This window comes from Xiphias gladius, chromosome 19, assembly GCF_016859285.1.
Source record: "Xiphias gladius isolate SHS-SW01 ecotype Sanya breed wild chromosome 19, ASM1685928v1, whole genome shotgun sequence".
Taxonomy (NCBI): Eukaryota; Metazoa; Chordata; class Actinopteri; order Istiophoriformes; family Xiphiidae; genus Xiphias; species Xiphias gladius.
The window spans coordinates 16,677,381-16,697,073 of NC_053418.1; the positions used below are offsets into that span (position 1 = coordinate 16,677,381).

General features: G+C 39.2%; 1 protein-coding gene across 4 annotated transcripts; it reads right to left on the minus strand.

The window, feature by feature from the left end:
- Positions 1-653: 653 nt before the first annotated feature.
- kif2a (kinesin family member 2A) lies at positions 654-19,238 on the minus strand. Of its 4 annotated transcripts, XM_040156099.1 has the most exons (22): positions 19,024-19,238; positions 12,554-12,648; positions 10,497-10,619; positions 9,570-9,624; positions 8,685-8,801; positions 8,432-8,476; positions 7,010-7,110; positions 6,758-6,853; positions 6,608-6,662; positions 6,322-6,484; positions 6,038-6,128; positions 5,831-5,894; positions 5,594-5,685; positions 5,252-5,394; positions 4,741-4,945; positions 4,458-4,568; positions 4,296-4,363; positions 3,891-4,016; positions 2,719-2,866; positions 2,249-2,350; positions 1,734-1,869; positions 654-1,627 (listed from the first exon to the last, which is right to left on the minus strand). In XM_040156099.1, the coding sequence occupies exons 1-22, from the start codon at positions 19,082-19,084 to the stop codon at positions 1,542-1,544; spliced, it is 2,283 nt and encodes a 760-aa protein (XP_040012033.1). In that variant the 5' UTR covers positions 19,085-19,238; the 3' UTR covers positions 654-1,541. The 4 variants fall into 4 exon arrangements, with proteins under 4 accessions (XP_040012033.1, XP_040012034.1, XP_040012035.1 ...); XM_040156100.1 differs by lacking the exon at positions 8,432-8,476; XM_040156101.1 differs by lacking the exon at positions 3,891-4,016.
- Between the last annotated feature and the right edge of the window lie 455 nt (positions 19,239-19,693).

Consider the following 19,693-nt stretch of genomic DNA (forward strand, 5'->3'; position numbering starts at 1 on the left):
ATGTATCAAACCAGACTCCTCTCTGTTGTGCAGACTTCGTCGCAGTTTGTCTTCGAGCTGCTGCAGCATCAATCTTTCAGGTAAGAAGTAACCGGTTAAATCCCCTTCACAGATATGTGCAGTGTTGCCTTTAGGCCCCTTTCTAAACCTGTCACCTCCAATTCATTTCGATGCATGACGTCACATTGGTTTCTATGGAGGGTGAACAGGTAAACTGGGGGATGCACTTGTAGCTTTAGGCAGGAAGCATCTGTCACCATGGATACTGTTACACAATGCTTCCCTAGCGGCTGTCACCATGTGGTGTTTCTCTGTAAAGGCAAAACAACTCCAAAAAAAACGGAGTATAATGCTACAAGTTACACACTTTGTGTATTTTTTTTTCTAAAATGATGGAAGGACATAGCTATTGTAAATCAAGACAATTTTGGATTTACTTGTGTTTTCCTTTTATTTGAATTTACCATGAAATAAGTAGAAAACTGTAGTCATGCTCACACTTGGCCAAGGAGTATGATGTTAGAGTCAGCAGTAGTGCAGACTAGTGTCAGAGGGTTTTATGACATCCATTTCTACTCAGAGGTCATCAGAGATGGCTCTTCATGTAAGTTATTCAGCCCATTTATTTGGATAATTGATTTTCACAAAAGCCATTCAAATGAAACACATGAATCTTTATTACTTCATCCAGCATTATATCCGGTGCAAACACTGAGCAACATAACCAATGGTAGGTCAGGGGTCTTCACTATACATTTATTAATAGCAGGTTTTTCTAGTTTCATTTTTATAACAAAGTGTTAAACGGGTGGAAAACATGTTTTACATTAAGTAAGAATTTTTAAGTCAGTTGCCACATAGAATGCAATGGCACACACTGAGGCAACCTACACGTTAAAAACCCTGTCAGGGACACAAGGAAAGAAACACAAAGGAAGAAGCATAACTGTGGTTAATGGCATCTTCCAAACTGGTAGAAACTGTTTGACCTGCTGAATCGAAGGAAAAGAGAGGAGATCGCTTATAATGAGACATGACTTAACAATGTCAACTGAGGAAGCATGAAAACCGAGGACAGTGGCATACATACGCTATCACAGAGTGCACATGCAGACATGTCAGCCAGGGCGACCAGAAATTAAATACTGGTTTTGTGTGATAAACCTTAAAACGTGTTCAATGAAGATCTTTTCTTACGCCAGGTCAAAAATATTCTTTTGAAAGAAAGTACAAACAAGTATAAAAGAAAATAATTTAAGAAAAACAGGGAGCTGAAACTAAAAATTCTCCATGAAAAAAGATTTACTAAAAAGGAAGGATATGAAACTATTTTCCTTCCTAAGTTTTCTAACAAGACCATAGTGAGTGAACAGCCAGTTTTGTTAGGAGAGGGATCATAACAAATGCAATTCCTTGAGCCCACTGATACATCAGACAGTCTTATTTGTGTTTTCACAGCTGCTCTACTCAGCCCGAGTTGTGCCAAACATCTAGTGGTTATGTTTCTGTATTTGCCACTTAACCTCTTCAGCCTCCAGTCTCTAAAGAGCACGTGGCCTCTTGGGGTTGATCTGCTTACTGGCTTGCTCCTCCTCCTGGAGCGTAGAGCGGAATGACTTCACTTTATCTGTTGACAAAAGGAAGGAGAGGAAAAGACATTTTTTTAAAAAGTAATGAGTGTTTGTTGGAGCAGGATGTATTGTCATCAACGTGTGTCTGTACTCGAGTCATACCTCGGAGCTCAGTGAGGATTTCTATCTTCTGGTCTAGGATCTGCTCTAGTTGAGTGGCGTATGACTCCACGTCATAATCCACCTCCTCTGTCATCTCCAACAGCACCTTTTCATCCTCCAGCCACCGGATTGACTCCTGCTCACAGAGGACACATACAAGTGCATATTTAGTTTATGAAATAGTACATGCAGCACTGAAGAATGACCTTAGTTATTACAGCCTTCACAAATGTTACCAACGCATGTGTTAGACTTCTTAAGTTTTGTAGAGAGAGCATGGAAAATACGACTCCCTTGTTAGAGTTGCCAAAATTATTAGTAATGTGTCAAATCTGTTGTATAAACACACATTATACTGATTTTATTTAGTGTTTTCAATGTTTAGACATGTCCAAAGGATAACTTAGCTGTATTTGCATACATAAAAACAGATGGTATATAATGTCTTCATGTATGGACATCAAAAATGACAAAGAGGTAGGCTGTAGTATTCAAAGAGTCTTCAGTGTTCTGACCTGGAAAACAGCTCGGTGGTCTTCCAGGACCTGCTCCTCCATCTCCACTAACTGAGACACTGCCTCATGGAAGGTAAAGAGCTGGGGAGACACTTCCTCCTCCTGGGAAACACATTTACAGGGCCAACAAGCACACAAACACTGTTAACACTGCTCCAGGACCTACAAAAACCAACAGAACACATGTCAGACACATCTGGATTCCAGTGGACATTATTGATCATGTTGATTATTTGAAATGGTCTGTACCAAAATTGGTGGCAGGTTCTTAATTTATTGGATTAGCCAAAGTCAAACATTTCTGTCTAGTTATTTGGTTAAGTTTCTTAATTTTCCACAAAATTAATTATATCACTATATGCTGTATACTGATATGTGATATGATGTTACATATACCTTGATATCATATGAGATCCATATCGCTCACAGGGTAAACTTTCTGTTCAGAGATAATAATCCTGTGTACTTACATTCTGCTCACAGAGCAGTTTGAGGTCGTCTCTCTGCGGCGAGATGCTCAGCCACTCCTCGTCCAAAAGATCCAGCTGGTTAACAGTATGAATGTTTGGTCGACCCCCCTCGATCACTTGGTTGGGGTCCACTGTCAGCTCCTTCACCCTGCAGAGAAAAGCCGTTGAGCTGGTCAGGACTGAGTCCTTCACAGTGCAAACCCACTCTGAACATGGCTGCGGTTTGGGGTTTGACATTAACTGTAGGGTCAAAAGCGTTCACAAACAGCACAGGATGGTTGCATCATGACAGTAGTGACATCATGCATGAGGAAAGATGAATGTGTTGGTCCTGTAAATGTTTGAGCCCTGATATAATGCTTGCATCCATTTATTCTTAGAATAGAAATGCTAACTTCATTCACAGACAGCGTGAAAGAGTACTTTGTCTGGTTCACCTGCACAATACAACGCAATCAAATACATGCCACCCATAGGAGGTTATAATACTAAGGACTCACAGAGCTGATGAGATATTACCGCCCTGTACCTGACCTGCAGATTTAGTACTATTTTAAAAGGATTACATGCTCAGAGGTGGCCCAGACAAAAGCTCATCCTGGATGCTTTTACTGAACAGCTTCATGGACGTTTTAGTGTTATTATTCACACCAAACAGCAGCTGACCCCTCATTAAGTCAAGTTTTGAACTGCCATGTTCTCATTCCATCTACTAATCACACCCATCTTTCACAGATGTCCCAGCCAATCAGGCCTCACCACTGATGGACTCACACAGAACAAATAAAAGACAAACACACGGACACACGGATGCATTGTTCTTCAGGAGTCAGTGAAAAGAAAAAAGTTGTGTCCACAGCTTAGTCAAATATAAAAGTGAAAGCACAAGTCAAAGCAAGGAAGGAGGATGAAAAGTGTTGCAGCATGCAGATGAAGGAGAGGAAGGATAAGACGGCAGCGGAGGTTTTCCACAGCGAACGGCTGATGAAGTAAATGAAAGCTGCTAAAATGAGATCATGGATGTGTATCATTATTTGATAAAAACCTGGAGGGAGCGCATGCACTGTGTGTGTGCGTGTGTGTGTGTGTGTGTGTGTGTGTTTGCAGTGCAGTGCAGTGCAGTGCAGTGCAGTGCAGTGCAGTGCAGTGCAGTGCTTTGGGGAATGCTTGACCTGCTGGGAGAGGTAGCAGCAAAGTCATCGTACTCAAAGGTATTGGTGGGCGAGTGGTCAGGGCGACTCCCCTGACCACCCTGGGAGAAGGGGATGTCCGATGGACTAATCCCAAACTCCTTCACTCTACACAGCGGCACCAGCCACGCCAGCGCACAGAGAGAGGGAGAGAAGAGGGAAACAAAGCAGGAAAAAAAGTGAGAGGGGATACAAGAAAGTTTGACACAACTACCGAGACCAGGCAGAGAAATTTATATTCACAACATTGGTACAGCTAATTTCAATCTATACCTAGCCTGCAGGGATTATAGTAGAATTACAGGAGCTATAATTTCATTTATTCTGATGGTTCCTGTGGCAACAATGCATTCTCCAAATCACTGTAGTAGGAGAACATATTCCCACCTGTTGGCATAGCGTAGTGTATTGAGTGTATTCTCGCAGGATGTCATACCAGGAGAGATTGTTGCAATCTGTTTGGAAAGGGAGAGAGGACCATTCAAATTTTATCATCTATGGAAGAGATGACAACATGGACACAGATATTTATGAAAGCAATGAACTGACCATGCATGTGCGTGAATTTTCCCCAATGAAGGAGTCTCTCAGGACCTGGGTCAGCTTACTGGCTCTAAATGGAGTGTGGGGCTTGTTACGGCCAAGAGCCCTGATACACTCCTGAAACATGAAGAAAAGGAGCAACATGTGATGTGGTAAATATACAATAGCAATTTGCAATCACTGTGTAGTTTGTCCTTTCACAAACAAATAAATCAATGAAAGAAAGTGGCAGGAAACGCTTGGGACTCTAAAACAGACTTTCTGCCACTTTACTTTCCTGACTACGGACCTTCAGGGCCAGCAGGCTTTTGTTGATCTCAGCTCCCTCTAGACGAGTCTGGCGGTCGGCACTGGATGTATCAGCCCCTCTCTCGTTCCCCGCAAGGTCGATGAGGGAGAACTTGCCGTGCATCTTCCCCTTCCTCCGAAGAATGATCTGGAATACAGCGTGGCTGCGAGATGAGTGAGCATTGGCTGACGTCTGCCCTGATGTTCTAGTAGAGAGAGGAAGGAGACAAAGATGAACAAATGGCAAACATATGTGATGACAGCAAGAAAAGAACAAATGCAGGGGAGTGAAAAGGGAAAAAATAAAAAAATAAAATGAAAAAAATTGCAACACAACTTTAATTGCTATGAGCATGATGTACTGGGACTATGACCAGGGAAGTCGAAGTTCATGCAGGACAAAAGCCTTGGGCTATGATCATAATGACAAGTACTGAACAAATACAAGATTTCAAAGTCTTGGGATAGCACCACAAACAACAACTAGATTGACAAAGTTTCTGTTGTCATACCTGCAGCTGTTGCCCACTTCTATGAGTTTCAGGACGTCCTCTGTGCACTTGACCTCCTTCTCCTGAAGCCCAACAACCTGCACTTGCTGTTTTCCGTCCTCCAGCACCCTCAGCTTAGCTTTACGATTCAGCAGGTCAAACACCTAAAGAAAAAACACACACACACACACACACACACACACACACACACACACACACACACACACACACACAAACACACACACACACACACACACACACACACACACACACACACACACACACAGTCAGCATTGGTCATTGTTTTATTTGGGGAAAAAAAAAAGAAGCAAAATCCCAAACAAATGATTCCATACTACTTGCCTTTCCACTGTAGATTTCAAAGAAGGTTGCGTACACTTGTAGATCTAACTTCTTGTAGATGGGTTTCTTCCACATGAGAAATACATCCCGAGCTGCAAGAAAATATATGAGAGATCTAAAAATTTCACCAGAACAAGCAAAACCTTTTATAACGTAATAACCAAACAAATTATATTTGAACACTTTTCCTCACTAAAACACAACAAAGTAGCTGAAAAACATAGTTCACTGACTTACCAGCTAATGCATAAATTCCTTTAGAGCAGTCTTGGTTCTTCCCAGAGAAATCGCCACCCATAGTCTAAAATACAGTACACAATAAAATATACGTGTAGAGGTATTTTCAAATTATATGCAAGGGTAATAAAATAAAGCAATACTCTCAATTAAACAAATAGGTTTGATCAGTGGTAAGTCATGTGGTTTTCATTGCATGTAACTCACATGTGTTTTTCCACTGCCAGTCTGCCCATAGGCAAAGCAGGTGGCCATGCCTCTCTCAAAAATGGTCTCCACTAGAGGTCTGGCAGTGAACCTACAGGATAAGGCAGAACACACATACATTCACTACTCCTCCTGCCAAAGCAAGATATAACATCTAACCATTGTATGTAAAACAAAGCATTATCCTCGTCACACTGACTAGTCAGGTGTAACTTCTGTGAACTATTGGAGCAAGCACATGAAACAGCTTGGTCTCATGGCTTGGTTTGTTTGTTGTTACACACCTGTAAACCATTTCATTGGTGGTGCTGTCATCAAAGGCGTAGTCAAAGCGGAAGGTCTGGTTCTCCAGGTAGCGGGTCAGGTCCACTTTTTGTTTAGGTTCGTGAACCATCACCACGTCCTTACTGGGGATGGTGATCACATCCAAATCCTTCATGGCCAACTCTGGAACACAGCAGAGACGAGACTTTAAATCACATTAAAATATTTTTGTCCAAAGTATTAAATAGAATATGACATACGACGATTGGTCACAAGGCTAATGTTGTTAACATTAAAAGACCTTACCTTTTTTGTTGAGCGGACGTTTCCTCACACAAACACATATTCTGTGCTCTTCAATCTGGAGAGTGCATCAGAGAAGGACATTTTATTCTGTGTTACTGAGGGCCAACATATAAAAATCAGGAGAGAAAAAAAGCCATCGTCTCTTCTCACCAAATCTGCTGTGGTCAGGGGCCGGTAATCTAGACTGGCTCGGAAATCTCGGATCATGTACATGATCTCATAGTTAGGAATTGTGGTATCCACCTCCTTTAGGAGGACAAGGAGAGACAAAATGACCAATAGGAAAATGAATCTAATGTCTTTCACTTTAAAATATCAATGTCAAGAACATCAGTGGTTATCAAGATTCATTGAATAAATATTGTTGAACACGAGGGAGTAAGGTAAATAATATTGATGTACCTGAGCTCGCCTCTCCCTGAGCTCCTGTTGCTGAAGCCGACGCCTCTCTCTCTTCTCCTGCAGTTTCTCAACCTCTTTCACACAGTTTGACTTCCTCCTCGCTGCCATAAAGACAAGAGAAACAGTAACTCTACTACCTTTCACTGGATATGCCAATAGCCTTTTTTTTTCCCAAAAAAGGTCTCTTCCTCTCTCATCCCTCTTCCAATCTGTTTCTTCTATTTTCTCTCTCTCTGTGAGTCTTTCCTTTCTCTTGATTTTCTTTCAAACATACGGGATAAGCCTTGGGCTATTTCCAACAAAGGAGAAGAGTGATAGTGTTCAAGCACTGAGACCAGGATGCAGTGGCTTGCACACAGTGCCTCCAGTAGAACACTAGCTGCTTTATCTACATAACCAACAAAAGGCATTTACATTGTGTTCAAAGCCTGCTGCTAGGGGACTGCTAAAACGCATCACTTACAATGTAGGATATGTGCCTTGTGTTACTGCACTTACACCAATTATAATTAGAGTTGGTTTCAAATCAAGTACGATTAGAAAATTGTTTCAATCAACCAGAAGGTTATTCCAAATTTCCCAGCACAGCAAACCCACAGGTTAGTGTTGTTTCAGGTCAATCACAAACTCTTAGTAACAAGAAAAAACAAGTTAGCAAACATGTGAGTAAAAGCCACGATTCCTTGCAAAGTTCATAAAATCTATGTTATCTGATTAGCCCTGGCTTGCTGCTACAACCCCACCACTGCAAAGCCTGACCAAGGCCCAGTAATACAGTCCTGGCCTCCTGCTGGCTCCAGTCCCCGAGAACCCAGACTATCAGAGCAGAGGGATTAATAATCTGCTCCAATCTGGGAGGAGAACATGAGCTGGGTCAGCACCGGGAAAAAGCACTATAAGAGGGATGCAACACCATCGCTACTTATGGGTTACTCAGTCTCACGGTCAGTTGTTGGGGGAGCTGAGGGGTGAGGAGGGGGAAAAAGGCCTTTCCCTCCTTCTCCTCTTAGCTCATCAAATGACAGTGAGCAATTGGAAGGAATGGAGGGTAAAGAAAAAAGTTATTGTTGCCATCTGAGCCTAGAGGAGTACTGCAGAGTGCCACAGGCTTTTTCACGTGTGCTTGTGTGTGACTCGGCAGAAATCCGATGAGGAAAAGACAGCGAAGTCAAACAGCAGCACAAACCCTTTTTTTTTTTTTTTTTTTTTTTTACTCCCTGTCTAATACCCAGAAAGCCTGTCTGCTGGATGGATTGTGTTTGTGCTACTTCACCCCCACACCACAGCTCTGAATAAAATCTGGCAGACATTTTGGGTGTACAATCTCCTCGTAGGACTAGAGGACTCTCAGATTCTATTGGGAACTCTATGAGAATCACCATGAAGCATTGAGGGCAGGGGAAACATGCAGGTGATACATACAAAGCTGTCCAGACTCCTTTCTGGATATCAGGTGATGTGAGGATTCTGTGATAAACACGTGGTCAACATAAACATGGAGATATTAAAAAGTTATGATCAGAAGTTTGTCTCTGCAAAAGGCCTAAATCAATTGATTGAAAATACTGTAAATGTTACGACTGGTTCCCTGAAAATAGTATTTTCTTGAGAAAGATCACAGTTGGATCCTATCTTAAGTTAATTCAAAAACACATTATTGTTTTCATCATGTTACCATTCTGCAGCTGCTGTTGTGTCTGAGCTTGATTGGGCTGTGCAGGCTGCTGGGATGGAGGCGGTGGTGCCGGCTCTGGTTGCTGAGGCTGCTGGGGTCTGGCCCGGGTCGGAATCACTGAAAACACAAAACCACAAAGATTAAGAAAGAGACATTTGACCCATATGCTACTAAAACACCACATTTGATTCTGGAATTAAAATGGAACCCACTGTTTTAAACTTTTAAATTTAACTAAACACTAAAATGTGTTTGACCATGGCTGAATTCTACCAAAAAGTAGCGACCGAAGGTCTAGAGCTCTAATCTTTTTTTTAAAAACAGCTTTGTACACTTAGTTGCCAGTTTATTAGATACACCCAGAAAAAACAAATGCAGTGTATTACAACATCCTTGTAATAAATCCTCCCTTCATGAAGGTTATAATATTCAGTTTATGTTGAAAATGTTATACAGAGGTTTTTATTCAAATGTATGATAATTTTGCATTTTACACACCTGATTTTGTCAACCCCATTTATATCAATGATGTTGGCCAAATAACATCTCTCTATAATGCAATACCGTTCAACGGCACCGCAAACCTTATCCTCCAAAATGACCCCGCAGTGGAATCAACAACTCTTTAGCTAAGTGTACCCGATAAACTCACAACTGACTGTATGTAACAGTGTTCCGTATAAACTGTGGGTCAACCAATCATAAAAAGTTGTGATATCATATGTTTAAAAATGTGTGAAATATAGTAACCTAATACTCAGAATAATCTGATAATATTCGTCACTTATATGCTTGGATGTATTGACCTTTGCCTTTTTTATTATTTCTAAGTTCATTAAAAAGGTTTAAGATAAACATATTATGAGAAGAATTTAAAAAACAAACCTCTATTATCCCTGGACGGAGTGTCATTCTTTGTAGGTGCTATCGTCCGACGGTTCTGCAAGCGGAAACAAAAGCTACAGTAAAATATTCTAAGGCAAGAGGATTACGGATACATGATTCCTAATTTCACTTTTATGTATTTCATTGCTTCTCAGGATGTGAAAAGGAAAACATATTTTTTTCTATTCAGTTTTATACCACTTCCACCTGCCTATGTTACGTAAAGATACAGAAATAGACAAAGCCTGAGAATCTGATTAGTGCTGAGTACAGAGTCCTCTTTTATTAACACTAATGTTTGTGATGACACTGCCAATGCACATAATATAAAATTATCTTTTAAAAAATGAATAAATAAAAATAATAATTAACATCAACAACAACAATAAGAATAATAATTCTTATTATTCTTCTTATTATTATTGAAGTACTTTTTTTATGGCGGATAAAAAAACTACTTCAATTATAAAATCGTTACAGGCCAAAATTACAGTATCCTATTATTTGTGCACAACTAACTAACTACCTTTCTTTATATTTAAGCAATATAATCTCATTTTACATTACCTCACAGTTTTGATTTTAAATGTTTTGTATGTTGAAGAGCTAAAGGAAATTTATACTATATAACAGGTTAAATCACAATTGCAATATTTACCAAAATAATCCCAGTGTTTTCGTGGCAATATGGAGCAGCACTAATCTACGGTGTACTTCACACAGTGTACTTAACAGAATCAATTAGCTGGTTACCTAGAAGGATTCAGGGTCTATATTAAGGTTCAGCAAACTGCAGCCACACTGAGCAAGTCTGAGCACTTTAGACACCCTCTTGCTATAATGTGAATGAAGGGAAAGAATCAAATTAAAAAGAAAAGAAATGACCTTATAGCGTCCTACCAGATAAGGTAGGACACTGGTACTCACCTTTGCAATTTTGTTGACCTTCACACATGTGGGTGTAGGAGGGGGTGGAGTCTCTGGACTAGGAGCAATCTCCTCATCTGGAGCCACATCTGGGTTAAGTGCAAATATACTCTCCAAGTCAATCTGTCCAGAAGCAGAGGAGTTTTAATACCAAAGTCAACTGATTACATGTATCTTAATCAGTGTAACAATACAACATATTCCAAACACTTCCCATTTCTCATAAACAAAAATAACATTAAATGAGGGCTGTCCCAAATGCCTTGAAGCTACCAAGCTTAGACCGTTGCTATAGTAATTGACGTCCAATTCAGTATATGAATGCTGCAGGGTTTTTTATTTTTATTATTATTATTATTATTATTATTATAAATGCATTACTACAAAAATCCCAAATAGCCAATGAAATAAGAAATAGTAATCCAATATTATTCATTATGCATCAACATTAATTATTATTAGTTATTCTCAGACAAGGACATTTAATCTTAGTGATAGTTTTGTGTGTCAGTTGCAGCTCTCATCCAATGTTACCAGCACTGACACCTGGACATTGACATGTGATCACAGGACAGACATACAAATTACTTACTATCCTAGCAAGAGGTCGAAAAAGTCAAGGGTCTGAATAACTTCCAAATTTGCATAAACTGGCATATTACAAATCTACAATGAGTGGCAAATCATCTGAAAACTTTAAGTAACAGCTTAGCCATCTTGAAACTGCTAAAATATTCTTTTTTATATTATGGCTGATGTTAGTGTGACCAGCACGCTAACAAAGTAGGAGTTAGAAGTCCGATTTTTGTTAATACTTTACACATATAAAAGTGAGGAGAACACTTTTTACAGGAGCTGCCAGCTGCCAGACTTGTATTTTGACTTTGACACCAATGATTTGAGACTTCACTTGAACTTGATTGACCTGATGTCCTCCATAAGCCCGAAAATGAAAAATTGTGCTTACATTAGTAGCTCATGAGCGTGCAAGCTTGTCAGTGAGCAACAAACTGATGGAGTGAAATTAGCCATACTTCAACGAGCTCGAGACCGGCTCTAATGCAGTGATTCTCAACAACCACAAATGAGCTTACTTTTGAACAAGTTAATGATTTAATTAATACTTCTAACTTACTATATCACTTTTTTGACAGAATGTATTTCTTTGTTCTACTTTATGAAAATGCGAATCAGTGTGTCATCCAATTGTGTAAGCATTGTTGACTAGACCAAATCCCGATTTTATTCGTCTTAATTCAGAGAATGTTCTGACAGACCAGTCTTTACTTGACTGCTTTTTTCCCACCATGACTTTTCTTATAACTGCAATACATTGTATCTAAAAAGAAGTTAAGTTGACAACAGCTGCTGTCTGAATTGAGAAACCAAACCATGGACTTTTGCCAGCTACCTTTAAAGACTAGAAGGGTTATGTCTTTGATACCAAAAAGTGTAAAAGATACATGACATTATAGTAATGTGATTTTTGCATTTAAGATTTTGTAGTCTAAATGTCCATCGCAAAATTAATAACTGTAATCAGCAATATCTAATGTTAGCCATCCGCTATCTCTTTCTAATGACCCAAGAGACGGAGATGGAGGAAAAAGACAAAGCAAGAGAATGAGATAGAGAGAGAGAGAGCCTCTGATCATTAAAGATACAGATTTTACTGGATATACATTCACTCTCCAAATGACTGGAATAACACAATATAAACCTTTTACAACTTCTCAGTAGGGTAGGTCAATTTATTAGTGACACTTTAAATACTAAGATATAATGTAGAAAGAATACAATGGAGCTACTTGGCTGAGTAGTAGGATATACTATTGAGTATGCACAGTGGGGGACATACGACCAGTGTACAGTTTGCGATAGCTTATGCTCACATCAGCACACAAAGGGTGACGTCCAGTAGGACTGTCATACATGCAGGTTGGTTGTGTAATCATTACAGCTCTTGAATGTCTTTGGATGCATTATTCATTGCTTTAGAAAATAAAAGAACATGCTGCTGCTACTAGTGCTTTGAGTGATCATAAGTGGCAGTTTACCTCTTTCCCTTTTGTGTCTCCATTTTCTATCCACTCCACTGTGACGCTCTCGTTGTCCTCATTCAGTGAGGTCACCATTGCTTGGTGTATACGTCCTGTGAAAGTATCATAGATAGAGGAAACACAAACATCATAATGGCAGAATAACACTCAAAAGTGAAGGCAGTTTGTACAAGCGGGAACATTTCCCTTATCTCTTTTAGGGTGATAGCAAGTTTTAATAAATGGCTGCAGAGACTGCCACAAGTCATCGGCTTTTGGATGCCAAGTTGACCAAATCATAGCAATGTTTTCAGTGTTTATGAGTGAAGTAATAATGGTCCTGTAGTATTTGCATTCTCGTGTTTTACTAATGAAAAAGAGGTAACAAGGATAATTATGTATGTATCAGTACAAATGTATTTTTATTCCCTCTCTTTTTCTTTTAAACACCTAGGTAAACATAACAGATATATTGATTAAATCCATTTTAAGTATAAGTAGGGTAAATTACAAAAGGCCTAATTACCACCTGCTAGCCTGATCAGATCTGTACGTACTCCTGTTAAAGTAGAACTGTTTTTATTTGGAGATCAGGCAAGGCGGAAGAACCTGAACAGGGTTCAAAGTTTTTGATAATATAGTAAATTGTAATAACTGTTTAGTCACTAAACACTGATGTACTGTGTTCATATTTCAGTGTTCAATTGTGTGTCTGTGTACTGTTATCTTCCTACTCTTTAGTTTTCCTGTGCCCTTTATCTAAACTTATTTTGTGGAAGACATTATTAACACAAATTGGCCCTGGCAGTGATTCTATATTATCACTTGTCGACTTTCAGCTGAATCACAAACATTATATGACCTTATATTCTACAAATTTGTCCAAATTAATGATTCTGTGCATGCTGTAATTAAAAGCTCATAAAACTAGTTATTAAAGTTTTCACAGTTCACAGCTTTGAATTCAGTTTAGTATAAATCAGTATCGGAAAATATCGAAAGTAATATTGTCATCATGATTTCAACCATATTACCCAGCCTAAGACACTCCACTAGCACAGTGTTGAATGATGCCCTACTAAACCAAATCCCGTCATCTGTGCTCACATTAGTAATCAACAGCAGTATTTTTATTATTTTTATTTTACCTAAAAAAAAAAAAAAAAAAAAAATCAGGAGGTAATCAGGTCCTTTAAGTTTCAAATGAAAGTAAGGCAATAGACTGAGGCTAATCTTAGAAAGTTCTGCCCATGAGGTTAGATAATGACCTGTTAGAGAAAATCATTGATAACAGAGACAGGCACAGCTGCTGCTGCGCTTCTACCCAGTACGCTTCTGTCCGCCTCTGTGTCTGCAGCAAAATAATAGCAGCCGTAAAGAGCCTACTCAGCCCTCCCATCTTTGTCAATCCAGGGAAACACCATGTTCTTGTATCCATTATTCAGAGACACACAGGGAGCTAGCAGGCAAAGATGCTTTTAGTGTTCTTAACAGTTGAACATTTGGCTGATCTAACATACAATTGTTTTACACTGGCAAAATGCAGAAAAAAGAAAATCTAGTGTTTTAAAACAGGGAGGGTTGGGGGAAAAAACATTTTTTTGGACTCTAAAGATCAGAATATTTTGGCTTAAGAGGGTAGACCTATCTCATATATTAAAAAAAACAACTAACTCTTTATTAATTAACACTGGATCAAAAGCATCTTTGTTTGAGGATGGTCAATATTTCAACAGTATCATATATCGTCTTTCCAATGTATCATACAACGATGATTAAATAATGCTGTTATGCTACATTCTCTCATATAAAAGAATACAGTTTAGCCCAAAATATAAATAATTAAATAAAAAAGTGACCTGATCTGAATTAACATTGCTATGCATCTAAGTGCAACAAAAATTTGATAACTTTGCATAATTTTGCATGCATAAACCATGCGAAATTATCGACACATGCCACAGCCATAAAAACTTCATGAACATTAATGATTTCAACCTACCACTGGGCCTTACCCCCCATTAAAAATTTACCGTGGACCACAAAAATCTCTGCGTTACTGGTTGAGCCAGTACTCGCACCCGGAGGACATAACATAGACAAAGTCTTGATAAAACTACTTTAATTAAAAATTAAGGTAGAGTAAATATTTAGGTACAATGTCTAGGCTATATACAAGTATGTCACAGTGGTATAATATGGATGACAAAAGCTTGTGAGGGCTATATAATTCTTCTCCTTTCACCAAAAAAAACCCACTGTAGGACCCTTGAGGCATTTCAAGCCTATCTGTTTACACAGGCATAACTTAGTTTAACACACTATCGAACAGATGGGTCACATATTAAAGGTGTTGGGCTACTATCAGCTGCCAAAACAACTTCAATGCACTTTGGCATTAATTCTTCAAGTCTCTAACTCTACTGATGGAATAAACACCACACTTCCAGAAGGTATTTCCTCATTTGGTGCTGGTTGTGGAGAGCACCGGTCCAAAATAGGTGTTCATTTCGATGGAGGTCTGGTGGCTGTGAAGCCTTGATTATATGATTCACATCATTTCAATACTTAAACCTATTGAGTTACCCGTTGTGCCCTATATGAAGGCATCTGCATTTGTTATATTGCTCCAGTCATTTATTCAAGTTTTCCTTTAATTTGTCAACTGTCTGACTGCGCATGGAACTTTTTTTAGTGTACTTCAGTGACTACTGTGCTGACATCTGAAAGGAGTACACTGTGGAAAGACGAATAGAAATGAATGCCAGTGAAAATAATCCAATGTTGAACTGTGACAAAGTATGTTGCATACAAAACTTGGCGACAGTTAAATTGGCTAGAACAACAGCCATGTGGTGCTTGGTGTCACACCTCTACTTAAGAAGTATTGAAAGCACAAATGACTACAGCACTCAGAGGATTTACAGAGACAACAGAGTGTCTGTAAAAGGCCTTCCAAATCACTACTGCTTCCTAATAATAGGTATTTGTTAACGATAAAAAAGAGAAAAGAAAAAAGTAAATGTGGCTGGATAATTGGTTAATGTCAGTGGTTAAATCTGAGACTACATCCTTCCCCTGGGTTTACAGAGATAGGACTCTAGTCAGCAACATACTACGTGAATAACAGCAGCTGAGCAACATCTTCCTCCAAACCACTTGTCTGGAAAGGTCTTGTTACACCACATTACATTCAGTAAAGCTAAAGTTAATTTAAATATACCATTTTAAGCACTTTAATTCCGAAGGTACACAAATTGTCATTTTGCCCATTCCAATGGAAATCATAGAAGATGACAGAGGAATCAAATCACGACAGTAAACCAGTCTGACACAAATAAATGTTACGTGAAGTTTTTCTTCCCAACTCTGCTGACTTAGCAAGATGTCTGTTGTATCAACCAGCCCCCAGTGGCCTACTTTTTGTATATGGACAGAACCTCATCTCTGCTCTAACTAGAAGACATTGTGTGATTGACATAATGACCCCAATAATGGACGTGAATGCATCAAGAGGTCGGCCTCCTATCAAAAGCAGGGTTGCTGCTTGTAGAAATATGCAGCTATGGCACAAACTACATAACCTGAGAATGGAGGCCACAGTAACACCATTCACAACAATGGAAATGTAGGGGGCCTGGCTAAGCTGTAGCCAGAGACCTTAGGACACACCACACCACTGCTAGGACAGTGTTTTTTACTGGAAGAACAACTTACTACCTCCACATCCCGAGAAGGCAGGGTGTAATATTGGGACAATGCTAAACTGGAGATTATTTTCGATAAATAATTAAACTATCAATAATTTTCTACAACTCATTCCATCTATGAAATGTATTAAATAATGACAATTATCAGAGTCCAAGCTCAAATTTTATATAAATATACTATAGATATAGAGTATGTATGGAATCATTTTAAAAAGGTAAGGCAATTACTTGGTGTTTGTGATTGATAATAGACTAAAATTATTAACCAATTATCAACTTTCTCTTTCTCTGCTGTTTTTTCAACTGATTAATCGTTATCATAAAACATTTTAGCATAAGTAAAGAGATTTAGGTTTCAAGGGCACGGCATACGTCCTGTGGCAGACACTGTATACCTACAATATCCAGACAGTGTTGTTTAGCTGTAAACTCTGACTTTCTTGATGAAGGGAACATTTCATTTACCTCTGACATCAGTATTGTATAGTCTGCATGCCATTTCCTCTCTCACTCACACACACACACACACACACACACACACACACACACACACACACACACACACACACACACACACACACACACACTATTCCCATAGCTACATGAGCTGAAATGCTGAATCACATATACTGGCTTGTCTTACAGCAGCTGAAATGCTGATATTCTATAACTGAATGCACTGTCCAGTGTGTCCCACTATTATAATAAAACCTGGCTGAAACCACCTCCCAGTAGTCAAAGGGACTAAAAACGGGATGCTTCGAGTTCTGCTAAGCCTGAGGAACAAACACAGCCTTCAAAGCATCAGTTTCACTCCAGAAACCCAAGGCACTCATTAATGAAATTATGTCAACATGTCACAGATTGAGAAAAAATATGCAGACAATAATCACTTTTGGTAGGTGGCCTATGTCTCTCTAGTACTCTACTTTGAAAGACTACTACTATATTTCACATTAAAATGAATGCCTCATAACAGCAAATAATCCATTACCTAGATTAAACATGGAACCTTAACAAATTTAAAAAAAAAGCATACACATGCCACTACACTGAGGGTTATAAACTAAGCAATGGCTGCATCATCTATTGAACAGCATAAGATTATTCTCTATGAGATCTTGCTCTCACCAGGACTGACTGTGAAAGGGAAAACATGCAGAGTGAGCAAGAGTGAGTCCTGGCAGAATCGAGGGAGCTGGCTGCAACAGATGGGGTGGTGGCTAATAGCCTGAATCTGGCTTGAATCTGAACCAGCCCTGCCACCAACCCCCCCCCCCAGAGAGAGGGAAATCCCTGATCTGGATGCAACACCAACTAGCAGGGAAACAGACAGACAGAACCACTTCCCTCTCTGGGCCTGCTGAGTGTTTCTTTCACATCACACCCCTGATCTCAGGACAGCGAGGACAGTATAATTAAATAACTCAGGGATGATGGAGTTGAGGACATCCTAATCAACAGTAACCAGTACAATGGTTTAAAAAAAAACAAAAAAACACACTCTTGCCCCTGGCTGTTAACAGTTTATTTTCAAGTGCTTTGTTCAAAAGACTATTTGTTGTTTACAGGTTTATTGCAAAATCTTATCACTGGGTATAGCGTAATCCTGGAAGACCAAGCAGGAATGACAAAAACTTTTCAGTCATCTTTGGTTGCCTGGCCCTGAAGCAATGCTCTACAACTACACAAGACAGGCAGAATAAAGCAGACATTCAAACAGAGAAGAGTCATACAACAAGCCGCCTCTCCCTTTCTGGTCTCCTCCTCTGTTAACCCGTCAAAAAAAAAAATGAAAAAGCTCCAGTTTGTGTATTGTAATCCCAGTTTCTACCTTGTGGCAGTTTAGCTACATTATGCAGTACTTCTGTAGCAATCCCAGAGCGGTAATAGGCGCTTCATAAACTACAGTTTGTTTGTTTGTCTTCATGCTAATGTTATCTTGGTAAAGGATTACATTATCTAAAATAAGATTTCCGCGATGCAAGAGGTGATCTTATCCAAATAAGTTTGAAATATATCATCATCATTCATTATCTAGAAAACCAATGTAATTACCAAAATCTTGGGATACGTCTGTCTAGGGTGTTACTATCAATTCACAGCATGTCAAATTTACAAGGTGTTCAAAAACATTCTTGATACTTAATTTTGGACAATTCGAAGGTCTCCCTAACAACTACGGTTAGCTCAGTAAAAATGTAATAACCCGAATAAATGAATTACTTAGAACATTAAATACAGCCAAAGAGCAAACTTCTCGTCAACTAAATGGTTCTTGGTTAGGTTTCATTCCAGCGTAACTGCTGTTATAAAGCCGGGTAACATTAACAAGCGTTAGCCGTTTAGCTAATCATAAGAGAGCGTTGCTCCCAATCGAAGGAGCTAACGTTAAGCTAACTTGGTTAGCAATTGAGCTATCTTGGCTAATGTTAAATTTCAATTCGTTAGAATAAATAATTTGGGTGACGTTATATGGTGCCACTAACGTTAGTGTTTTAGCTGCGTTCATTTGCAATTGACCGCATTTACTGTTATCCTACGATATGAATTAATAGCTGACGGCAATCTTGGATTCGCACAGAAGCTAGCTAACAAAGGTAAAGGCTCATTCAAAGGCTTTGGCCATGTCGATGCACTCCGCCCTGACAGCTAGTTTTAACGATTTCGTGTAGCTAACGTGAACGTTACGCTCTGCAGTCAGTAACAACGGTTGCTGTATTCAACAGCACCGCAGCAACAAAGATCCCCAAACAACTGAGACAGGATGAAACTTACCATCACTGCGCTTTATCTCTACATAAGTCCCGACGACAATCTTCCCAAAAGCCGACGCCATTCTACATTACTTAAACAATTAACGGACACGGGACTAAATACTTATTATAAGCCGGGGCAATGCAGCTTCTTGTGTTTGGCAGTATTTGGTTGGAGAGGAAGATGCAGGCAACAGAAATGAGCTAGCATTACGTAGCTACCAAGAATAGCTAATAGTTTCCGGTCCGGCATTTTTCAAAATAAAATCGGTCAAAATTTGACCTACACATCCTTGCTTGAATGAAAATATGTGATAAGTCGTCTCATATTTAGCATTTCCAAACCAACCGGGTATTGTAGTTTTATGTGGCCGTTGTTTAGAGGTATTAGATCATGCATATGCAGAGAGACATGCCACCATACATTCTTAATAACAGGAAATCCAGTTAACTGAGGAAACATACAATAATAAAGTAGGCCTGTTACATATAATGTACAAAGTGCCTTAGCTGGGAATTTTTAATATTCATGGCACCAGTGATGGAAAGTGAGTAATTTGCCCAGGTGCATTTAGTCAAGATACTTGTACTTTACTTTAGTATTTCCAATTTATTCTCTTGAGTCTTTCCAGTTTATACTTATTGTACACTTTAGAGGGAAATATTGCACTTTTTACACCACATTTACCCAA